Source organism: Peromyscus maniculatus, chromosome X, assembly GCF_049852395.1.
Source record: "Peromyscus maniculatus bairdii isolate BWxNUB_F1_BW_parent chromosome X, HU_Pman_BW_mat_3.1, whole genome shotgun sequence".
Taxonomy (NCBI): Eukaryota; Metazoa; Chordata; class Mammalia; order Rodentia; family Cricetidae; genus Peromyscus; species Peromyscus maniculatus.
Genome location: NC_134875.1, coordinates 38,127,043 through 38,151,811, shown reverse-complemented (window position 1 = coordinate 38,151,811; position 24,769 = coordinate 38,127,043). Strand labels below are relative to the sequence as shown.

Genomic DNA, 24,769 nt, shown 5'->3' with positions numbered 1-24,769 from the left:
GCTTAGGAGTCTTATTGGGAAAGTAGGAATACATGATGATCCAGTGTGAAGGTAGAAACAAGACCAGAAATAAATATGGGTGGTAACCCTTCGCTGTTTCATTGTAATAATAACCATGATGGAGTGTTCTAGAAGCCAAAACATTCGCTTTCAGAGTTTGGCATTGAGGCTTACCTTTTAGTAGAAGAGGTCTGTGAGTAGGAGAACCTTTCAGACTGGTTAGGATGAGCTACAGAATTGTTGCCATTTTGTTACCCAGCATACCCATAAAAATATGTATCAAGCCTGGAGGTAGGCACAGAGAAGGACCAAGCAGCTAAGGGCCAATGGGTGAACTTTAGCAATGTTTGAAATTCAACTCTGTACTTGCCAGACTCCAAAATCATGATGTAGTGTTGAGAAAAATCTTATCAACAACAACAAAAAAAAAAAAAACTTATTACAGAATGGATAATGAATAAAAGCAAAAACACAGTTGGGTTGTGTACTACAAGTTTATTATTCAATAAATATTATGTGGTTTGATGTGCTGTTTCATATTTTTAATGTATTGATTGTTAAAGGAGTCCTCAAATGTGACACAAGAATCAGACAACTTTAAAAGGGATCGACTCCAACAAAATTTGTTTGGTTTCAGTGATGTCCCTCAGCCATTGTTCTCGAAATCGAATACTTCCTGGTCTGTAGAGGAAGGGAAAAACACACATGCCCACAAAGTTTTTATAATCAAGCAAAACGTTGAGGCAGGAATTCCCTCCTTACATTCCCAGTGAGCAAGATTCTGGCAGGGTTCTAGCTCCATTCCTTACTGTCCTTTAAACCTATGTAAAAAGGCTTTTAGAGAGCTGTAATGCAGTAATAGGGGTTGCTACATGTGAGCAAATTCAGTGTGAGTTTCCTGTGGATCTTTATTGGAAGGGGGTCCTGAAGCACGATTTCACTCTATAGTCCAGACAAGTCTGAAACTTACAGCAATTCTCCTGCCTCAGCCTCCCAAGTGCTGGGGTTATAGGCATGAATTACAATGCCTGAAAGGGATTATTAATCATAGTAAATTCAGTATAATTCTGAAGTTTTTCTGAAGAGGGCTAGGGCTGTAGCTCAGTGGTAGAGTACACCTGCCTAGTGTGTGCAAGGCCCTGGGCTTGATACCCAGCAACACACACACATATACACACACACACACACACACACACACACACACACACACACACACACACACACTCAAGCTTTAAAGTTTCTGGAGAAATAACAGACATGACTCACTTTGCCCTACTTTGTTCTATCAACTAATCCTTAAGTTTCTAATTACAGGAAAACAATTTTCGAGACTAATGCTAGACTCTTACTTTCAGCCCACACTGTGGGGTAAGTGGTCAAAGGTGAGGTGAGCCCTACATGAACTGTCTGTGGCCGTGGGCCTGCTGGGTTCCTAGAATGTGACAACCTTCGCCTCCAGATTTTAGTTACCTTTGAATTAGTCCTGAATTCTCAAAGACATACGAGACTTCAACAGGCATATCCTAAGAGAGAAGGACAAATATTAAGCCTGGAGCAGCACACCGACGCTTAATTCTCCCACTCTTCCCTTATCCACAAGTACATATTTGCATTTTCAGGACCCATCTTCTTTAGTAACTGGGAGTCCGTGAATTGGTTCTGTGTCACTTCAACCTGATTCTGCCAAAGATGTTTTTGCTCACAGATACCTTAAGCTACACCGAAGGATTGGAGACAATTGCTGGAGGTGTGTGTTTCTCAGTAAGAGCACGATTCGGTCTTTTGCCCTCTTTATTACTTTTGTTGGCAGGCAGGGGGAGGGGCCGTGCTTGTGGAGTGTTTTTTTTTTCTTTTAAATTTTTAAATATTTATTTATTTATTGTGTATATAGTGTTCTGGCTGCATGTATCCCTGCAGGCCAGAAGAGGGCACTAGATCTCATTATAGATGGTTGTGAGCCACCATGTGGTTGCTGGGAATTGAACTCAGGACCTCTGGAAGAGCAGCCAGTGCTCCTAACCGCTGAGCCATCTCTCCAGCCCCTTGTGGAGTGTTTTTATATCGAGGTTTAGTTTTGTTGTCTTCTTTCCATACTCCAGGTTAGTCAGCTGTGCCTCTCACCTCTTAGGAATGGAACCAGAAGGAAATAACAGATGAACAAGGTTGGGCAATTTTCACTGAAGCAGGGGTTTTGCTATGTTACCTGTACTGGTGGGACATACCTGCTGAGGCAGGAGGATCAATAGCTACAATAGTAAGACCCTGACTAAAAAGGAAAAGAAGCCCGGCATGATGGCACCTGTCTGTAATCTCAGTACTCTCGAGGTAGAGGCAGAAGGATTGTCACAAGTTTGAGGCAAGCCTGGTCTACCAAGTGAGTTCAGTGTCAGCCAGGGCTACATAGCAAGACTCTGTCTCAAAAAGTGGGGAGGGTTTGGGGATGTAGCTCGGTTGGTAGAATACTTTTCTAGCATGTATTAAACCAGTGTCACATAAATTGAGCATAGTGACACATGCTTGTCATCCCAGCACTCGGGATGTAGAGGCAGGAGGATCAGAATTTGGGGGGGGGGGGCAGGGGGAGAATCTTGCAGCCTGACGGACTAGCAGCAAGAGTGTTTTTTTATTTATACAAAATTTAGTAAGTAGGGATACATTCATGTTGTTCCAAAACATAGATCACATTATTTTTGTGTTTGGACATGTGTTTCACTTTTTCTTGTTCATTTTTTAGTCATCATTGGTAAATTATGACAGAACAGAGTTATCATTTCCAATCATTTTCCCTCAAGTTTTGACATCATTGATGAACAGACTTATCATTTTTACTCATTAACCCATAACCCAATTTTTATGAATCTAGAGGCATATGACAGCTTGTTCTCAGGCTGGTAGCTTCGATTGCTTCAAGGATGCTAGACCAAAACAAAATCCTCAAGCCAGCCCACACATATTGCCATGTCCCAAGCAGTGGATTATTAACTCTTAAAGGTCAGAGTGCCAAGAAAAATCCTCAGGCCAAAGCTGCTGCACTTACTATTCAAATTCTGACATGGTAACTTCAGCTAATCTAGCTTTGTTACTGTATATGCTACATAATTGGAGTGTACAGTGGGAAGAGGCTTGCAATCTGAACTGTGGCCAGCTCCTCTAGCCCACCGAATCTTGTTGACCTTTTTGAGTGTACCTTTTGATTATCTTGTTCCTGAGTAAGTACGGGAATGGATATTTCAAGAATGTCTCACAGCCTCATAAAGAGACCTCCGTCTTCTTTATGTGTGTCACAATCTTCAGGGCGTGAGGAAGACCTTCAAGTAGATAAGGATATCTCCCTAAAAGTGGGAGGGGTAGTGTGTTCAGTACTTTCCTTGGGGGTCTTAGAAGCAATACTCCTGAAATAATGCATAAATGATTCATAAGAAATTTTCCATCAGCCAGGCGGTGGTGGTGTATGCCTTTAAATCCAGCACTCGGGATGCAGAGCCAGGCGGATCTCTGTGAGCTTGAGGCCAGCCTGGGCTACAGAGTGAGTGAGGATCAGAATTTCAAGACCATCCTCAACTGCATATCGAGTTGGACTATATGAAACCCTGACACATAAAAAAAGGAAAAAAGACAGGAAGGAAGAAAAGAAGGGGAAGGGGAAAGCAGTAGAGAGGAGGGAACAGGCAATGCACGTTTCGGGTTTACTGGAGGAATAGCAAGATCAGAGTGGCAGAAGCAGAATAAAGAGGAAAGGGGGTAGTAAAGCAGAAAGAGCACATATATATATATATGTATACACATAAAGACATACATATATGCTAATAGATACTAAATATAGCTCATAGGCCATTGTTATTCAGACATAAGCCTCTAGGTGTGCGCTGTCAGGATTACCTAGGAGTTTGTTAAGAATGCATTATCTCAGCTGGGTGGTGGTAGCCTACGTCCTTAATCCTAGCACTCACAAAGCAGCCAGAGGCCTGTGGATCTCTGGAGGCCAACCTGGGCCAGAAGAACCACACAGAGAAACCCTGTCTCCAAAAAACCAAAACTCAAAACCCCAAAAATGTATCATCTCCAGACCTACCCAGACCTACTAAATCAGAATCTTCATTTAACAAGATTTTCTAGTAATTTCCATGCACTTTGAAGTTCCATAACTACTTGGGGGACATTTTAAACAAAGGACTGGCGGCTGGAGAGGTGGCTCAACAGTTAAAGTGCTCCTCCAGAGGACCCATGGTAGGCAGCTTACAGACTGCTGAAACTCCAGATCCAGGGTATCCGAAATCCTTTTTGGCCTCTGCATGTTAGCTGCACTCATATGTACATACACACACATATGCACACACACATAATAAAAATAAATCTTGAAACACAGGACTGACGGAAATTTACTTTAAAGGGCCCAGTCTAGCTGGCTACTACATGTGGGCAAGGACGGAAGGAGAGAGACCAGTTAAGCTATTGAAATAATCCTGAGGGGGGGGGGAGGCAGTGGGGAAGGATGTGGGATCCTGTATGTCTGTCTTTTCTTAATGGTTTAAGGGAAAGAGAAGAGTCAAGGAAGAGGCATCAACTCAGAGGCAAAGACTTGGAGTGGGTTAGATGTGGGATGGGGAAATCAAACATTCAGTTCCAGGGCTGGGGAGGCAGCTCAGTGGTCAAGCACTTGCTTAGCATTCCAAGGTCCAAGTTCAACCTCCAGAAGTACAGCAACAAAATCAGTGTTAAAAAGAGTAAGTGAGACGTTTGTTAACTCTCAAAATATGCTAGAGATTTGGAAATCATATGGTCTAAGTGATATTAATTTTTCTTATTTTTGAGCTGAAGGAATCATACTATGTCACCAAAGCTGGGTATAAACACTTTTCAAAAAAGTTCTTTTCTAGGTATAAATATTTTTTAAAGTTTCTTTCCTTTTTATTTTATTATTTATGTGTATGTGGATATGATAAGATAAAAAGATAGATCATTGAATCTATTTTTTAAAAGGAACTACTTGTTTTAAATAGGATAAGTAATGAAAATTTTTATCTGAATTTGTCAAATGATAATGGACTAGACATTGTTAATGTAATTCTTGACTATATATATTGTATATGCTTTTTCTTATAACTTTATTTTAGAAAAAAAGGGGAAATGTGGTTGATATGTTGTGTATCCTAATAAACTTATCTGGGGGTCAGAGAACAGAACAGCTACTAGATAGACATAGAGGGAAGAAAATGGTGGCACACACAACTTTAATCCTATCACTTGGGAGGCAGAGATCTGTCTGGATCTCTGTGAGTTCAAGGCCACACTAGGAACACAGCCAGGTGTGGTAGCATACACCTTTAACTCCAGCACTTGAGATCTCATATCTTGCTTGGGAAAGACACATGCCTTTATTCCCAGGAAGTGATGGCAGGAAGCCAAAAGGTATATAAGGCATGAGGACCAGGAACTAGGCTTTTAGGCTTTTAAGCTTTGAGCAACAGTTCAGCTGAGATCCATTCAGATGAGGACTCAGAGGCTTCCAGTTTGAGGAAACAGGATCGGCTGAGAAGTTGGCAAGGTGAGGTTAGCTGTGGTTTGTTCAGACTCTCTGATCTTTCAGCATTCACCCCAATATCTGGCTCCCAGGTTTGTTTTTATTAATAAGACCTTCTAAAGATTTGTGCTACATGTATGAGTGTTTTGCCTGCATGTATGTTTGTGCACCCACTCATGTGCCTGGACTGGAGTTACAGATAGTTGTGAGCTGCCATCTGGATGCTAGGAATCTAACCCAGGTCCTGTGCAAGAGCAGCTAGTGCTCTTAACCACAGAGCCAGCCCTGGATTTTATTTTTAAATTTGTGTGTGTGTGTGTGTGTGTGTGTGTGTGTGTGTGTGTGTGTGTGTAGGGAGGTATATGCTTATGAATATCCAGAAGCTAGAGTGTAGTGTGAATCCTAAATTGGTCTTTTAATAAAAATCCCTAAGCCAGCTATTGGGGTAAATGCTGAAAGATCAGAAAGATAAAGGAATAAGCCACAGCTACCTCTTACCTCTAGGACTCCTCAGCCTGAAAAAGCTTCAGTTCCTGTCTCCTCACGCTTTATATACCTTTCTCTGCCCAGCCATCACTTCCTTCCTAGTGCTGGGATTAATGGTGTGTGTGCTTCCCAAATACTTGGATTAAATGTGTGAGATCTCAAGTGCTGGGATTAAAAGCGTGTGACTCCCAAGTACTGGGGTTAAAGGTGTGTGCCACCATTGCCTGGCATCTATTTTTAATCTAGTGGTTTGTTCTGTTTTCTGATCTTCAGGCAAATTTTATTAGAATTTATACCCAATATATCACCACATTTCCCCTTTCTAAATAATAAAAGAAATATAATATAATAATATAAGAAAAACTACATACAATAAGTATATATAATATATACAGTCAAGAATTACATTAACAGCCGGGCGGTGGTGGCGCACGCCTTTAATCCCAGCACTCGGGAGGCAGAGGCAGGCGGATCTCTGTGAGTTCGAGGCTAGCCTGGGCTACCAAGTGAGTTCCAGGAAAGGCGCAAAGCTATACAGAGAAACCCTGTCTCGAAAAACCAAAAAAAAAAAAAAAAAAAAGAATTACATTAACAATATACATTCCATAAAATTTGACAAATTCAGAGAAAATACTCCATTATTTATCCTATTTTGGTGAGTTCAAAGTGTACCTAATTCATTTTCTATCCTAACTTGTATTACCAACCAAAACTATCTTTAGATGTTTTTCAAACTTACACACTTTATACCTCTTTGGTGAGTTTCTTTTCAAATTTGTTAACAAGGAAAACTATAACTATCTAATCTTCAAACTTCCTCAGAGACTCAAGAAGGAAATAATATTAACTGAGTAAGCAGGAAGTACAAACAAGTGACTTCCAAAAAATGTGAGAAATGACAGAAACAGCTGGCTGCCTGGACAGTTACCCAAGATTCCTCTGCAATGTTGGGGCATCCATCTCCAGCCTACAGGCCTAGCATATTTGACAGATTCATCTGTGAAGTAGGGTTTTTTGAAGGGCTGTCCAACTTTGTCTTGGCAAGATTCGGCAGGCACTCCTTTCTTTTGTGTCCTGCTTGTCCATTTAGACAGCATACTGTCAGCAGTTGAGGTAAGGACATTTTCTTGCCCAGTGGCTAGCTTTTGCCACAAAGAAACTCCATATGGAGTTTTTTTCAATGCCCATCATTTTCTCTGAAGTAGATTGGTGCTGCCAGGAGCAGACATGTCTCATTGTCATAAAAAAAGAATCTGTGTTATTAAAACATCTTAAATGCCATATTCTGTAGATCTCTGAAGTGTTTGAAGATGGCCTATCTAAAATATATCTGTTTGACCTTGAAAACATACCTAATATGACTACAAATTTTATTTTATTTAGATGACTAACTACTAACCTGCACCTCTTCAGATCTTAATTAGTTGGTAATTATAACTTTCAAGGACTAGCAATTTGCATTACTTGTTAAATGAACTGTATAGGTACAATACCTTAAATAAGATTAGAAGTATATGTACAGTATGTTCTAACAAAATAATCTCAAATTTGTATCAATATAAAAAATTTGTATACAATATAGAAAAACCCAATCCAATGTAAAATATTTAAAACTAGTAGTTGCTTTTTAAAAGTAGATTCAATAATCGAACTTTTTATCTTATCATATCCATATCCTTCCTTTTTTCTTTTCAGAGTAGATTCAATAATCTACCTTTTTATCCTATCATTTCTATGTAATACATTTCTATATCACTAGAGGTCTTAGATCTTATGGAGCTGGAGTAGTTATGATCCCTGTGACTTGGGTCCTGGGAACCAAACTCAGCAAGGGCAGCAAGCGCTCTTATCTGCTGAACTACCTCTCCAACCCTGCAATAAACTCTTGAGTTCAAGTGATTCTCAACCTCCTGACTGGAGTGCTAAGAGAAAACCGTGCACCACTGTGCCTAACTTGAGGTTTTGCTTATGTTTGAAATGTAGATCGTGCTGTTGCTCAGGATGGTATGTGAATTCAAATGATCCTCCCACTTCAGCCTCCTGAGCAGGTGGGACTAGGCATGCATCTACATACTCAGCTCTGGGCCAGAGTTAAAGCCATATGACTGGATAAAATAAGTACAGAGAATGGGACTGGGTATTGGGACATTTCACCATGAAGTTGTTCGTGTGCAGCAGGCACACCAGTACATGCTGCGAAGGAATGGTGAGAGAGGCACAAGGCACCCCAGGAGATACAAAGTGTTGTGGAGGACAGAGTGATCATCATTAAGTGCTGTAGCTGGACCAAGTAAGATGTGCTGGAGATATAGCTCAATGCAGAGTAACTGCCTAGCACATACAAGGCCCTGAGTTTAATCCTCAGCACCATGTAAATAAATAAGTAAATAAACAAATGGCTTGAATTTGCTAGAGCGAGCATGGTGGTACACAGCCTGTGATCTCAGCACTGGGGAGGCTGAGGCAGGAGGATCAGGATTTCAGGGCCATCCTTGGCTATCTAAGTAGTTAAAGATCAGAACCTGTCCCCATGAAAACCCAATGTTTTGCAATGTGGGGGCGGGGAGTTGATGATGCCCATGACTAAAGATGTCATCATTGCTGAATCCTCACTGAAGGGACCAGGATGCAAACGAACAAACAAAAAAAGAGCTTACCGGAGGTTTGCTCTTGTTGAACTTGATGGTAAAGTAGGCGAAAGCACTGACTCTTGCCAAGGGTCTTACAGCCGTGGGGGCACTCCAGCACACACGGTAGATATAGTGGAAGGAATGAACTAAGTCTCTCTTCTCAATAAAATCTGCATAGTACACCCAGCGATTTTGAAACCCTGAAGTCTTTTTCGATGGATTTAGAGAAACCTCACCAAGAAAGAAAAGCAGAATCAGTTCAGTTCAGCAAAGGTGATACATAACAGTCAAGGTTACAGATTCTGAATTCTTAACATTTTTGTTTAATTTTGATTCAACCTAGGAGCAGCACTCAATTATTCCCACAGTAGAGGAGAGATGGAATAATCTGAGAATGTAAAACATTTGAGATGAGCTTTGGACTGTGGTGGAAGCAGAATGAGGCAAGGGTTAAGGTGTGTATGGACATACCACACTTCACATCCTCACTTGGGAGGCAAGTGTGGGGCTAAATTGGAGAATAATTAGTGATTGGAATAGCTGTTTTGCTTAGATTACCCCAGGAGACCTACATAGACGACTAGAAGGTAATGAACCCAATTTCAAGTATCTGTAAATTTGGACTTATTTCATTTGTTGTGATATGTGGTTTAGAGAAGAAGGGCAAAGTTCTGGGGGAGATTTCTCAGTAAAGGCACTTGCTATGCAAGCCTAAAGACTTGAGTTCAACCCCCAGGATCCATGTAGAGATAGGAGATATGAACTAACTCCACAAGGTTGTCTTCTGACCTCTCTACATGTACACTGTGGCATGTGCATGACCCCACCTCCTACTCACACAATAATAAAGTATAAACGTAAAATAAGCCCAGAAGAGGAATAAGTCAGGCAACGGGGTTATTCACATGCCCTCAAAAGGGAGGCTGGGGGTGGGGAGGTGCAGCTCAGTAGCAGAGTGTTTGTCTCATGTGTGTAAGGCCTTGGGTTTGATTCCCAGCATGGGTCTTCTTGACTCTGAGTCAGGGTCTCACTATATAGTCCAGGCTGGCCTCAAACTCAAGAGTTCTACTCCTCCTTCCAAGTGCTGGGATTACTGGTATGTGTCACCACACCTGGCTGAAAGAGTCAGTGTGCAGATATTAAACTGAAGACCTTGGGGTAGCTCCTCTGTCTGAACCTGTTTTTGCAGTCACAATGGGAATGGCCAACTGAAATGAACTATACCACTGACATCATCAGTATCCATTCAGAGTCAGGTACAGTGATATAGGACTGTAGCCCCAGCCCCTAGGAGGTGAAGGGGAGTAGATTGGGAGTTCAGTCATCCTCAACTACCATTCCAGGCCAGTCTGAGCTACATAAGTCTCTGTCTCAAAAAGGGGAGGAAGGCTGGGGAGATATTTCAGTCAGGAATGTGCCTGCTGTGTAAGCATGAAGACCTGGGTTCAATTCCCAGCACCCACTTAAAAGGCCATGTATGGGGATCTCTGTGAGTTCGAGGCCAGCCTGGTCTACAGAGTGAGTTCTAGGACAACCAGGACTACACAGAGAAACCCTGTCTTGAAAACAAACAAACAAACAAACAAACAAACAAACAAACATTGCCATCCGTGGTGCTGCGGAGGCAGAGACAGGCAAATCCTGTCAGAAAGTCTGGCATAGTTGGTGAGCTCCAGACCAACCAGTGAGACACCCTTTCTCAGAAAAAAAAAAAAAGGTACAAGTTGGACAGATCCTAAGAAATAACAAAAAGGTTAGCAATTCCACATAGGCATATAAACGAGCATATTGTTCATTCAGTCCTTTTGGTCCTGCATAATATTGCATTAATTTTCATTCCTGTGTGCCCTCTCCTACTGTGGCTCTCCATCTCTCCACTCCTCTCGGATCCTGGTACCACTATTCCACTTTAGCTTTTGTTAGTGCTCACCAGACCCTGGGCAGCAACCTCCTATCTATCCTGTGTTTTCCTCAACCTCATTTCTCCTGACCACCCCGTACTGTGAAGCCAGGGCTACTTTCCTCAAGCCTGGCTTCAAACCTACAAGCTTAGCTCTGAAGGCCAAAGAAAGTGAGAATGTCTCATTGTGTTAGGTAAGATTTCCCACGATCTAAGCTGGGCTGTGGTGGCCCATGCCTTTAATCCCAGCACTTGGGAGGCAGAGGCAGAGGCAGGCAGATCTCCGTGAGTTCAAGGACAGCCGAGTCCATAGAGTAAGTTCCAGGACGGCCAGGGCTACACAGGAAAACCATGTCTCAAAAAACAAAAACAAAACAAATTCCCACAGTCTGGATTAAAAACCAGATATGACTTTTTTTCAGGATGTTCAATCATCAGTTTCAGCACTCATTCCCAGAGTGCTCTAGATGCCCTTCCTACTGGAAACTGTGCATGGTGCCTAGTGGGCGAGAAGTCAGCCTTTCCTACGTTCTCCCAGGACCACCTGCCTATAGTGGCCAGGACCTTGGAAACTGCCCTTGGAACTATAGGCTTGGACTGGGCTAGGGCTCACTTCCAATTTCAAGGAATCTCCCTTCAGAAAAAGTATATGAGAAGGGATTTCAAGCCATTCTCCTTTATCTACCCTACTCATAATGCAAAGAAGCTGTGCTTCTACTGCCCACAAGCCACCTGAAAGAGTCAGAGCCAGACACAAGGTGGGAAGAGGATTGATGGGCATGCACATCATTGGCAAAGACTGTTGATCGTGCGTGGAGAAAGTATCTCAGCAATAGGAGCATTCGTAGTGCAGGCAATGCTGTCAGTTCAGTCTCCAGTACTATGTATGAACATAAAGATAGTTGACCCGTCCACATCCCCTCTGTTAACACGAACATGCTAACATTGTTGGAGGAAGCTATTTTAGAGATGCTTCTCTCTCCTTAGGCCGGCTCGCCCCCCCCCCCCTGAATAGGGCAGCATGGACAAAGTATTTAAGTGGAATTTCCTTGGGAAATGTACAGTTAGGATGATACAGATGCGAAGCAATATGGCTGCACTTTTCTCTTTCAAAGATTGTCCTACCATGGGGCTGGAGAGATAGTTGAGTGGTTAAAAATGCTTACTGGCTAGGGAAGCGGTGCACCCTTTTAATCCCAGCAGATGGATCTCTGTGTGTTTGAGGTCAGCCTAATCTACATAGCAAATTCCAAGCTAGCTTGGGCTACATAGTGAGAGCCTGTCTCAAAAGATTAAAGTAGGGCTGGAGAGATGGCTTACTAAGAATGCTGGCTACTCTTTCAGAGATCCTGGGTCTAATTCTCAGCATCTACATGGCAACTCATAGTCACCTCTAACTCCAGTTCCGGGCCATCTGACACTCTCTTCCAGCCTCCACAGGCACCAAGCACACTCACACGGTGCACATACATACATGCAGGAACAAACACTAGTACACATAAAATAAAAAGATCACTTATAAAGAATATTACCTGAAGGGTGTAGAATGCTTCCATTAAAAATATAAAACAAGTAAGTAAAACTTTTCAATTTTGGAACTCACTAGAAAAAAAATTATGTTTACTTATTCTAGGTGTCTTTGACACCACCCCTTTGGTTTTCATGACGTCAGACTTTTGAACAATGGAGGACTTGTTTGTTTGTTTGTTTGTTTGTTGATGTTATTGCTCACACCCTGGAGTACCAAACTGGAGGGATCAAAGTCACTTACTGAAATAAACTCCTCAATTTGCTTCCGACCCTTTTCTACCGTGAATTCCCCATGAGAGATCCACTTGATGTTCTTGATGGGGTTTCTAGCTTCTGCAAACAAGGCATGGGTGTGTTAGTTGCCTGGTGCCGTGCTGTTACAGTAATGAGACAATCCTTTAGGCAAATAAACCACAAGCTTACCTTCCACGAATTCGACAGCTGCAGCCACGACGCTCTCAGCTATAGTCCGAGCTAGCTCGCTCGTCTCGTCGTCTACTTGTTCTACTACCACAAGCCTTTTCTCTTTGACCTCTGGCACAACTTTCTTCTCTTTCACTTCGACCGGGGGTGCCTTCTCTTTGGCCTCGGGCACAGCCTTCTTCTTTTTTGTCTCCGGTACGACGTGCAAAGCTTTGTGTTTCTTTAGCTCCCGCACAGGTGGCACTTCCTTCTTCTCTTTCACCTTTGGCACCGGGATCTTCTCTTTCACTTCCGGCACAGCGGGCACGACGGGCACAACGGGCGCAACTGGCACGACGGGCACAACTGGCACGACGGGCACAACTGGCGCGGCAACGGGCACAACGGGGGCAACAACTGGCACCACGGGCACGACGGGCACGACGGGCACAACCACCTTTGGGCTCTCTTTCGGTTCCACCGGCGGCGCAATCTTCTTTTCTTTTACTTCGGGCACGACGGGCACAACCACCTTTTCTTTCGTCTCTATTGACATAATCTTGTTTTCTCTTGTGTCTGTCACAATCCTCTTGTCTTTTAGGTCCGTCACAAATGTCACCATCCTCTTGTCTTTCGCCTTGTCTTTGGGATCTGAGATCGTCACAGTCTTCTTTTCTTTGGGCTCGGCCACACTCTTTTTCTCCTGCGGATCTGTAATGATAGTCACAGTCTTTTTCTCTTTCTGCTCTGTCGCAGGCTTCTTTGGGTCCGCCAGGGTCTTACTGTCTTTTGACGCTGTAGCAACATTCTTGGGATCTGGAACGTCCGGTTTTTTTGTCTTGGCTGTGCTAGCTTTCTCCACAATCTTCCCCTTCGGGGCTGGGAGCTTTTTTTTGTTATTCATTTTTGCCTGGATTAAAAAAAAAACAAAACAAAAAACAAAAACCAACAACCTCAAGAATTGATTCTATGTGTGCAGGGTTACAGGGCACAAACACACTCACATATGTACACACTCTCTTTTTAGAAAAATGTTTTTAGAGTTATTTATTTATGTGCGTGAATGTTTTGCTTGCTTGCATGTCTGTGCACCAAGTGTATGCCTGGTGCCTGTAGGGATTAGAAGAGGGCATCGGATCCCCTGTACCTGGAGTTACTGACAGTTGCATGCCACCATGTGGATGCTGCGTATCTAACCCGGGTCTTCCATAAGAGCAACAAGTGCCGTAAAACACTGAGTCATCTCTCCAACCCCTATATCCTGTTCGCTGGAGGATCAAAACACTCAGGCAACACTGGCTGCCTCTTGAGAAGAGACTAGGGATAAAGGGAGTTGGACCTTACTTACTGCTGACCATTTTTTATTTGCTTGCTGAGATGGACCTTTCCTCAAAACCAAGGATATTCCATTGTTCAAACTGAGAAGACTTAAATAAAAATGTAGTAGAGAAATTCCTAGCTTCCTTGAATACTAACTTCAAATACTGGCTCTAAATGACCCAGTCCATGCTTTGAGCAACAAAGGATACGTGATTATTTTTTAAGATTCCATTTTTTATTTTTAAATATATGAATGTGTGTTTGTGCATGTGGACACAGGTGCCTAGAAATGCCAAAGGAAGGCTTTAGATTGCCCTAGACCTGTGGTTATGAGTAGTTGTAAGTCACTTGATGTGGGTGCTGGGAACCAAACTTGGGTCCTCTGGAAGAGCAGTATGTGCTCTTAACCACTGAGCTATCTTTCCAGCCCCAGCATGAACTTTTTTTTAAGTTGTGAATTGAGATAATAGAAATGTATTCCAGTAATAGACCACTCATCTAGCCTTGGGAAGGCTTGGAGTCCATCTCTAGCAACACACACACACACACACACACACTCTCTCTCTCTCTCTCTCTCTCTCTCTCTCTCTCTCTCTCTCTCTCTCACACACACACACACACACACACACACACACACACACACACACACGCCCGCACGCCCGCGAATGTATTGAATCAAGAGCCATGGCAGCAAGGTGTTCCCATCTTGAGTTTTCCAGGTATATAATTCTATTATCTCAAAGAAACTATTATTTTTACCATCTCTTTACCTGAACATATGTGTTGTTGTGTTTATTAGCTTTTGTTAACCCTTTCAAAAATGGTAAATGGAAGTCAAGGTGATGAGTATCCTCCTTTGTATCTGGATTCAGTGGGCACTGCTTTCTGCTGGCTTATGGTCTGAGATTTGAAACTGGGAATAGTGGCAAATGTCTGTCATCTTAGCATTTGGGAGACAGGAGGATTGCTGCAAGCTCAAGGCTAGCCTGGGCTACATAGTGTATGTTAGGTTAGACAAGGGCTGCATAACAAGACTGCCCCCCTCCCCACCGCACCTGTTGGAGCCCATTGAGGTTTCCTCGTGGCTTTACCCAGCAGGCCTGTATAAAAGGATGATTGGACCACGGGCCTGAGTGCCATGGTCTGCACTTGGCTGTGCTGGGGGAGGTCTTTTGCTCCACCCCTTGGCATTCCTTTAAAAGCCCTTTGGCAGAGACAGCCGGGGTCCCATGGATTGGGATCCAGGCCCTCTCGAGGCTGTCCTGTGTTTTCTGTTTCTCTCCCCTCTAAATTTCTATCTAATATTTGCTGCTGCTTCTGCTCAAGAGTACCTTGGGGGAAAGTGGGGGTAGGATGGCCCCCCACACCCGCCAAACAAAGAATATGGATAAGCCAGGTGTGGAACTACATGCACACCTGTAATCCCACCTGGGAATGAGAGGCAAGGGGATCAGAAGCTACATGGGAGATTTAAGGCCATCCTGAGCTACATGAGACTGAGAGAGAAAGAGAGAGAGAGAGAGAGAGAGAGAGAGAGAGAGAGAGAGAGAGAGAGAGAGAGAGAGAATATTTGAGCTGGGCATTGTGATATGGCATATGCCTGTCCTAGTATTTGAAAGGCTGAGGCAGGAGAATTGTCAGTTGGAGGCCATCTTGCGCTACATACCGACACTCTGCCTTTAAAAAGAAAGTGAGCGGAGCTGGAGAGATGGCTGAATGGTTAAGAGCACTGGCTGCTCTTCCAGAGGACAAGAGTTTGATTCCCAGCACCCACATGGCAGCTTATAACTGCCTGTAACTCTAGTTCCAAGGGATCTGATGCCCTCTTCTGGTCTCTGCAGGCACCAGGCACACATGTGGTACACAGACACTTGCAGGCAAAACACCCATACACATAAAATTAAAAAATGGAAAATTTTTGTTCCTGTTTGAAGAAGACTTTAAAAAATCATAAAGGCAGCTTGACTTTTTCAAATACCTTCAGCATCTATATTTTATTTTTATTTTTATTTTTTTTAAAACATGGTTATTAATCTTTTTTTAAGATTTATTTATTTATTTATTATATATACAGTGTTCTGCCTGCACATATCCCTGCAGGCCAGAAGAGGGCACCAGATCTCAGTACAGATGGTTATGAGCCACCATGTGGTTGCTGGGAATTGAACTCAGGACCTTTGGAAGAACAAGTAGTGCTCTTAACCTCTGAGCCATCTCTCCAGCTTATTTTTATTTTTTTAAGAAAAAATTTTTATTCATTTTACACACCAATCAAAGATCCCCCTCTTTCCTCCTCCCACCCCTCCCAGCCTCCCCCTCCCAATCCACCCCCCACTCCCCCCCACAAGAAGGCAAGGCCTCCCATGGGGAGGCACATCCAGTAGAGGCAAATCCAAGCCCTTCCCCCAGCCTCAAGGCTGCATGAGGTGTCTCATCATAAGTAGTGGGCTGCAAAAAGCCTGCTCATGCACCAGGGATGGAATCTGATTCTACCACCAGGGGGTCCCCCAAGCAGATCAAGCTACACAATTGTCTTGGCAGCCTTCAGCATCTATTGATACCTTCAGCAATAATTGAACCTTGGCTTTCTCGGGATTGTGGACAGGTGTCTATCACATAATAGGGATGTGTCCATCGAGAGTTCTTTGTTCTTTTTTTTTTTTTCCCTTTTTACATCATTCCCTTTGAGGCTTGGGCTCACTTTCCTTGCTACTGATTAAAACTCTTCAGTTCTGAGAAATCATTTCTAGCCTGTGAATTATTTCTTTCAGGCAAGCTTTTTTTTTTTTTTTTTTTTTTTTTTTTTTTTTTTTTTTTTTGAGGCTGGGGTCTTATTCTGTAGCCTTGGCTGGCCTGGAGTTCAGAATGGCCTTGGACTCATAAAGATTCATCCACTTGCTTGATTAGGTGTACAACACCCAGCCTCCTTGCCAGCAAACCTTTACATGGAAGGATGGGATGGTAGTAGATGTCTTTCCAAACTGAGCTCTTTACTTTTCTACAAATAAAGCTCCCAATTTTGCGATATTTAATGTGCCATGTTTCACTTAACTACCACAACCCTATGAATGAGATGGACACTGCTACTGTCCACATCCACTCTCCTCTATCTCCTGCTTCACTGGAAGGCCGACTGGAATAGACCACATGAAATGGCTCTCTAGTATCCTAGGGAGGACACACACTAGGAAGAGCTTGCTGACAGATGTGTGAAAGAGAAACTACATTCCCTGATGCCCCGCCCCCTTGTGGGGCACCTGTGACTGGCTGCCTGGAGAAGCATCTAGCTTCTTAGGGCTGCTGTCTTACACAACTTCTCAGTCTGGTTCTCTCCAACTCCTACAAGCCTCAGCAAGCTGAACTCCGTCTCTCTCTACTGTGGCCACATGTTTGTATTTCCTTGACCAACTATCCTAATTTTAGTATGCTAACTTTTTTTTTTTTTGAGACAGGGTTTCTTTGGTATCCTTGGCTGTCCTGGAACTCACTCTGTAGCTCAGGCTGGTCTCAGACTCACAGAGATCTACCTGCCTCTGCCTCCCGAGTGCTGGGATTAAAGGTGTGCACCACCACTGCCCAGCTAATAGTACACTAACTTTAAAAAATGTTTATTTATTTCAGTTTATGTGTGTATGCCTTGACTGAGTGTATGTAAGTGTACTGGGTCTGTTCAGGAGCCTGTGGAAACTAGAAGAGGGTTGGATCCCCTGGAACTAGAGTTACAGGCAGTTTTGAACCAGCTGATATAGCCGAAAAAGAGGTTTCCAGGGATCTGCTCTCATTTTCCTCTAGTCCAGAACGTGTTCCTTCTTTCTGCAAGCCTCCTTTTTTTTTTTTTTTTTTTTTTTTTGGTTTTTCGAGACAGGGTTTCTCTGTGTAGCTTTGTGCCTTTCCTGGAACTCACTTGGTAGCCCAGGCTGGCCTCGAACTCACAGAGATCCTCCTGGCTCTGCCTCCCGAGTGCTGGGACTAAAGGTGTGCACCACCACCGCCCGGCGCAAGCCTCCTTTTTAATTTATATTTTTGCATTTATTTCCTCAACTGGGAGAAGTATGGGTACCCCAGCACACACGTGGAGGTCAGAGGACAACTTGCAGAAGTTGTAGAATATTATTTTAAGGTGTGTTACTTTTGTTTATGTTGCATTTGTTTAACTCTGTGAAGCTGTGTTACTTTGCCTGTCTAAACACCTGATGGTCTTATAAAAAGCTGAATGGCCAATAGTGAGGCAGGAGAAAGGATAGGTGGGACTGGCAGGCAGAGAGTATAAATAGAAGGAGAAATCTGGGAGGAAGAAGTAGCCAGAGAAGGAGGAGGACTCTAGGGACATCCAGCTATACAGCAAACCACGGAGTAAGAAACAAAGAAAGGTATACAGAAATAGAAAAAGAAAAGCCCAGAGGCAAAAGGTAGATGGGATAACAAGGAAAGCTGGCAAGAAACAAGCCAAACTAAGGCCAGGCATTTATAATTAAGTATGTCTCTGTGTGTGATTTATTTGGGAGCTGGGTGACGGGCCCCCCAAAAGAGTAAAAATAACCATCACCAGTTCTCTCCCTCCACCACGTGAGTCCTGGGGAACACCTTTATGCACTGAGTCATCTCACTCTCACTGCAAGCCCCATTCGTTAAAGACAACCCTTTGTTTTCTTTTTCAACATTATTGGTCCAAGGTAGGGTGGACACTACACAAGTTCCCATGACCATCAATCAAAAAATATGCATACCCTTTAAGCATCCCTGTAATAATTATAGACTAATGCTCATTTAAACCTTGATATTTTCATTTTCCACTCAGTTCACCTCCACCTCAGTTTTCCTCATACTACAGCTGGTGGCAAACAGGACTGTCTACTGGAAGACACAGAGTCTTCCCAAAGCAATTTTTGGCTGCATACCAAGTTTGAAAGCAGCCTGGGTTCCATAGACCCCTCTCTCCAAAACAACATCAGCAAACCAGAAAGGGAGGGTCCGAGGAAGCAAAGAAGGAAGGAAGTTTTGTGACTTCACCCATCTATGGACACACATCATCCTTCGGTGTCCCTTCCAATGGCGTCTTTGAGGTCTGGGTGATTAATAGAACCACGGCAGGTCCCATTTGAGGCCTCCCCCATTGCAAAGAAAGCCCAGTACCTAAACAAGCAGATTCTTGTTTGAAGCAGTAGCAGAGGTAGCTAGGGAAGCCTTAGCAGTCTCTCAGTGCTCTGCCCCAAGGTTCCTAAAGAGAATGTTTACAAACGCTGCCATAGCAACGGTGGCACTTAACAACAATGGGAAACTAAGCCCATGTGCCCCTGTCAATAAAAGAGAAGAAAGCAAGAGGAGGGAAAGAGGACACCTGTTCCACCTGCCATTTACCTCAGTAACAGAAGTAAGCTGTGTGAGGTAAGCCTAGCTTCTTCCTGGGAGATGAGCCTGCAGGGCTGTGCCTGGAGGACTGGTGATGTGACATTCCTCAGCCAAGAAGCACTGGGCATTTGCATGCTGTGCAGGTCACTGCATAACATCAAGCTGTCTATTTCTTGCAATGGTATCAGGTAGGTATCAGTGTTTCATGTTATATTTGAATGAAGTGAAGCACAGAGGATGTCATGCAAATTGCCCGAAGCTCACACTCAGAACTGTGGGGATATATTGTGTACCCTAATAAAATTTGTGTGAAGATCAGAGAACAGAACAAGCCACTAGATTAAACACAGATGCCAGGTACTGGTGACACACTCTTTTTTTTTTTTTTTGGTTTTTCGAGACAGGGTTTCTCTTGTGTAGCTTTGCGCCTTTCCTGGAACTCACTTGGTAGCCCAGGCTGGCCTCGAACTCACAGAGATCCGCCTGGCTCTGCCTCCCGAGTGCTGGGATTAAAGGCGTGCGCCACCACCGCCTGGCGACATACTCTTTTAATAATAGCCCTCAGGAGGTAGAGATCTGTCTGGATCTCTGTGAGTTCAAAGCTACTCTGGACTACATGAGATTGACTCAGTCTAGGAGAGAAACAAAGCCAGGCAGTGGTGGCACACACCTTTAATCCCAGTACTTGAGATCTCATGTCTTTGCTTGGGAAGCGCACATACCTTTAATCCCAGGAAGTGATGGCTGGGTAGAGAAAGGCATATAAGGCATGAGGAGACAGGAACAAGAGGCTTTTTCAGGCTGAGGAGTCCTAGAGGCAAGACATGGCAGTGGCTTGTTCCTTTGTCTCTCCAATCTTCAGGCAAATTTTATGAGGGTACACAATATATCACCACACAGAACTGTCTGATATCATTGACTACAATCTCCCCTTCTCATGTGCACATTCTGAGGTTAGGACCTCTTTATATGCTTGACTATTCTGAAAGACGTCTTTTGTGCATTGAGGACAAGAGAGTAGAACAATGATTATCTGTACAGACTCAGAGACAGTTTGCTTTGTGCTTTTCTCTCTCCATTTCTTTCTTTCTTTTTTCTTTTTCAAGACAGGATTTCTCTGTGAAACAGATCTTGCTGCCCTGGAACTCACTTTGTAGACTAGGCTGGCCTCGAACTCAGAGATCCACCTGCCTCTGTCTCCCAAGTGCTGGGATTAAAGGTGTGTGCCACCACCGTCCAGCTTTTCTCCATTTCTTGTCTACAAAATAAAGATGATCATGGCTTAGAATACAAAGTTTTGTTGTTTTTCAGACAATGTCTTTCTATAGAGCCCATGCTGGCCTCAAACTCATGCCTCAGTCTCCTGAGTGCATCATTGTGCTCAACTTTGAATAGGTTTCCTTTTGTCCCTCCTTCTATCCTGTCTCTCAATCTCTCTCCCTCTCCTTCTGTCATCCCCCCCCCCCCCCCCCCGCAACCCAAGCAGAGACTCATGTATTCCAGGCTGGATGTGAACTTGCTATGTAGCAGAGGATGACCTCCTTCTGTCACCTTCTAAGTCATGGAATTACCAATGTGCATCGTCACACCGGGGCTTCAAGCATGGTGGCAAGAATACTGCCAACTGAGTTGCATCCTTAGCCCTGAATAAGTTTGTAGCTAGAGTTTTCCGGCCTTGCCCACAGTCAGGACAAATCTCTGTCACCCGCCAGTCCCACAGCCGCTCAGACCCAACCAAGTAAACACAGAGACTTATATTGCTTACAAACTGTATGGCTGTGGCAGGCTTCTTGTTAACTGTTCTTATATCTTAAAGTAACGTATTTCTACAAATCTATACCTTGCCACGCGGCTCGTGGCTTACCAGCATCTTCACATGCTGCTTGTCCTGGCGGTGGCTGGCAGCGTCTCCTTCTGCCTTCCTGTTCTTTTATTTCTCCTCTGTTAGTCCCGCCTATACTTCCTGCCTAGCCACGACCAATCAGGTTTTATTTATCGACCAATCAGAGCAACTTGACATAGAGACCATCCCCCAGTACAGCCAAGTGCAGACCATCTCAGACACCTGCACTCAGGCCCATGGTCCTAATCATCCTCTATGCAAACCTGCTGGGTAACGCCACAAGGAACCCAAGAAGGGCTCCCACAGGACATACATTAACATCCCACAGCATAAGTTGTTGGATTTGTTTTGTTTTTTTGGGTTTTCACTATGTTAGCCCTGCCTGGCCTGGAACTTGCTATATAGACCAGGTTGGCCTTGAACTCACAGATATCTGCCTGCCTCTGCTTTATGTGTATAGGTGTTTTGCCTGGATGTATGTGTCCTACATGTGTGCTTCCTGTCCATGGATTCCAGGAGAATGTGCTGGAGCCCCTGGATTTGGAGTTACAGACTGTTGTGAGTTGCTGTGTGGGTGCTAGGAACGGAAACCGGGTCCTCTGCAAAAGCAATAAACACTCTCAACTGCTGAGCCATCTCTCCAACCCTATTGTAGTGATATTTTTATTTTATTTTTTTTATTTATTATGTATACAATGTTCTGTTTGTATGTATCCCCGCAGGCCAGAAGAGGGAGCCAGATCTCATTACAGATGGTTGTGAGCCACCATGTGGGTGCTGGGAATTGAACTCAGGACCTCTGGAAGAACAGCCAGTGTTCTTAACCTCTGAGCCATCTCTCCAGCCCTGTAGTGATATTTTTAAAAATATTTTTATTAATGCACCCCAATTCCAGTCACCTCCCAGTCCTTCCATATCCTCTCCTCATCCCTGAAGTGGACCTCCCAAACAAAAATTAAAAAAAAATCAAACCAAAATATCAAATCAAAACAAGCAAAAAAACAAAAAGAAAAAAACAAAAAAATAAACAAACAACAACAACAAAAACCAACCAACCAACCAACCAACCAACCAACCAAAACTCTTCTATCTTTCCTGCCTCTCCAACACCTCTTCATTTGTCCTGGTGGCATTGGGAGCCGAGGTGTTGTCCAATCAGCTTTACTTGCAAATGTTTATTGCAATAAGTCATTGGTCAGGTTCAAGGCCTCTGGTTTCTGGTATACTATCATCACTGGACCCTCAGTGAAAGTCTTCTTGGATATCCTGCGGCTGCTCTGAGTCACAGAGATCCCGTGGTTATTGTTTCACAGAACCAGTCCCTTCATGAGCTCCAGCAGGTCCTAGATGGGGTAGATGTTAGGGTGGGCCAACCCCAGGCCTGGCTGTGAGCTTGGGTGGTAGTTGAGCTGGTCATTCCAGGCCACCAGGGCTGCCCCCTCAGGCGAGGGGCGGAGCCAGCTCCCTTACACTCAAGCCATCAGGGTCAGCTCTCCCCGACCCATCATGAGGGTTGGGGGCCAGCATTTGCTGAAGTGTCTAATGAGGGGCAGGGTCAGCTTTCCCAGGGCCTGCGAAGGGCAGGGTCTACTTAGCACGGCCCTCTGATTCCATCACACATGGTTTCCATGGCCCCTTGGGGCAACATGGGCCACAGACCTCAACACAGACCCCAGCTGCAGTAGGACCATAGAACAGACATGGCTCTTGGCAGCAGCTTGGGGCTAGATGACATCTTGGCTCCTCCTTGAAGCACTTTCCTATAACCCTCGGCGGCAACAAAGACTCTGGCTGCGGTGGGACCACAGACCTAGAATGGTCCTCAGCATCAGCCGGGTCTCGATGTCACCATGGCCCCAGGTGGCAGTGCAGGCCACTCAGATTGGCACAGTGCCAGTGGCTTTGTGGCCCATGATCTCAGACATCCTCATGGCCTTCAATGCTAACAAGAACCTTGGATATCAACATAGACCCTGGCTGCAGTAGGGCCACAGACCCAGACATGGCCCCCAGCAGCAGCTCTGGCCTGAATGTCACCATGGCTTTGAGTAGCAGTGCAGGCCACTCAGATCTGCATGGCACCAGTTGCAGCATGTCTCTCAGCCACCAACATGAACTCAGGTGGCTGACCTCACCCCGGGCATCCACATGGCACTGGGTGGCAACATGGGCCATGAACTTCAACACAGATGCTGGGTGTAGTAGGACTGTGGACCCAGACATGGTCCTTAGCAGCAGCCTGGGTCTGGATGTCATCATGGCCCCAGGTGATGGCGTGGGCCACAGACCGGCATGGCCCCTGTGGTAGCTTGGTCCTCAGAAACCAACACAGTTCCAGGTGGCAGACCAGACCCCAGAAATCTGCAGAGTCCTTGATGGCAACAGGAGCCACGGACATCAACATAGACCCTGGCTTCAGTAGGGCCACAGACCCAGACATGGCCCCCAGCTAAAGCCCTGGCCCGGAGGCCACCATGGCCCACAGGCCACTCTGATCTGACCTATATGTCTCTGGCTGAAGCATGGCCCCTAAACTACAACAAGGCCACAGGTTGTGTCCCAGATCCAGGGCCTCCTCATGGCCCCTTGTTGCCACATAGGCCACGTACTTCAACACAGACCCTGGCTGCCATTGGACCATGGACCCAGACATGGTCTTTTGCAGCAGCTCAGGTCTGGATGTCATCATGGCCCCAGGTGGCAGTGCAGGCCACCCAGATCAGCATGGCCCCAGGGGTAGCTCCATCTTTGGACACCATCATGGTTCCAGGTGGTTGTCCAGACCCTGGGAATCTGCATGGCCCTCATGGCAACAGGAGCCGTGAACATCAACATAGACCCTGGCTGCAGTAGGGCCAGCAGCTTGAGCCTGGATGACACCATGGCCCTGGGTGGCAGCATAGGCCACCAAGATCAGCATGGCTCTGGTGGCAGCACAGTTCTTGGACACCAGTGGCAGCCCCAGATACTGGGAATTCTTGTGGCCTTTGGTGGCAACATGGATGGCGACACAGACCCTGGCTGTGGTACCAGACATGACTTTAACAGCAGCAGCCTGGGCCTGGACATCACCATGTGAAACATTTATTTAATTATTCTTTATCAATAAAAACTCAGGAGTCTGATATCGGGGCAAGAACCTGAATGATCAGAGAAGTGACAGAGAATTGGGCAGCTCCTCTTCAGTTTCATAATGCAATGGTATGGTAAATTCTACTCCATAAACTCCTCTGTGTGTGAATATTTTTCTTAGTTTCATTAGTAGGCCTTTCTAAGGATTGTATCTTACTAGTCATTTTTTTGTATTTGGCATGGATATCAAACAGCTTTTTTAAGGAAAAAACATGAATTACCAAACTGATAATGATTATAATTGACATGTCAATCCCAGCTAAGGTGATTATCCCTTCACTTAATTTTTCCATTTTCAAACCATCCATTATGGAACCATACAGAGACCTAACTCCCTGCATCGTAATATTGTTATTTCCCCTTTTTGTCTAAATAAAAAGAGAAGGTTTTAGCTCTAACACAGTAAAACTATATACAATAAGAACTATTATCAGGTAAGAATTACACTCACGCTCCCGCTCCAGCTGGTGGCGGCGGAGGCGGGGATTGTTTTTGTTGTCGCGGAGGCCAGAAGAGCTGTGAGAGAAGCCGGGTCCCTGGCCCCGGGCCGGGCGCCGCCGCCGCCGCCGCCGCCGCCGCCGCCGCCGCCGCGTAACGCTTGCTCTCGGGAATATCGGCGCGGAAGCGGCGCCGCGAAGACGCGGGCGCTGGGCAGG

General features: G+C 44.7%; 1 protein-coding gene across 3 annotated transcripts; it reads right to left on the bottom strand.

The window, feature by feature from the left end:
* Nucleotides 1–480: 480 nt before the first annotated feature.
* Nucleotides 481–24,664, bottom strand: Akap14 (A-kinase anchoring protein 14). Of its 3 annotated transcripts, none has more exons than XM_042268785.2 (6): nucleotides 24,565–24,664; nucleotides 12,491–13,379; nucleotides 12,309–12,400; nucleotides 8,665–8,868; nucleotides 1,471–1,523; nucleotides 481–681 (listed from the first exon to the last, which is right to left on the bottom strand). In XM_042268785.2, exons 2-6 carry the CDS (start codon nucleotides 13,371–13,373, stop codon nucleotides 588–590), a joined length of 1,326 nt encoding a protein of 441 aa, XP_042124719.1. In that variant the 5' UTR covers nucleotides 13,374–13,379; nucleotides 24,565–24,664; the 3' UTR covers nucleotides 481–587. The 3 variants fall into 3 exon arrangements, with proteins under 3 accessions (XP_042124719.1, XP_006993679.1, XP_015842596.1); XM_006993617.4 differs by lacking the exon at nucleotides 24,565–24,664 and adding an exon at nucleotides 18,923–19,007; XM_015987110.3 differs by lacking the exons at nucleotides 8,665–8,868; nucleotides 24,565–24,664 and adding an exon at nucleotides 18,923–19,007.
* Between the last annotated feature and the right edge of the window lie 105 nt (nucleotides 24,665–24,769).

Excerpts from the sequence above, each read along its gene's own strand:
- Akap14 (XM_042268785.2), bottom strand. The coding sequence starts at position 13,373 with ATGAATAACAAAAAAAAGCTCCCAGCCCCGAAGGGGAAGATTGTGGAG. Across the intron at positions 12,401-12,490 it reads AGCTGTCGAATTCGTGGAAG|AAGCTAGAAACCCCATCAAG; the intron begins GTAAGCTTGTGG and ends CCTTGTTTGCAG. Across the intron at positions 1,524-8,664 it reads TCAACAAGAGCAAACCTCCG|GATATGCCTGTTGAAGTCTC; the intron begins GTAAGCTCTTTT and ends CTTCTCTCTTAG.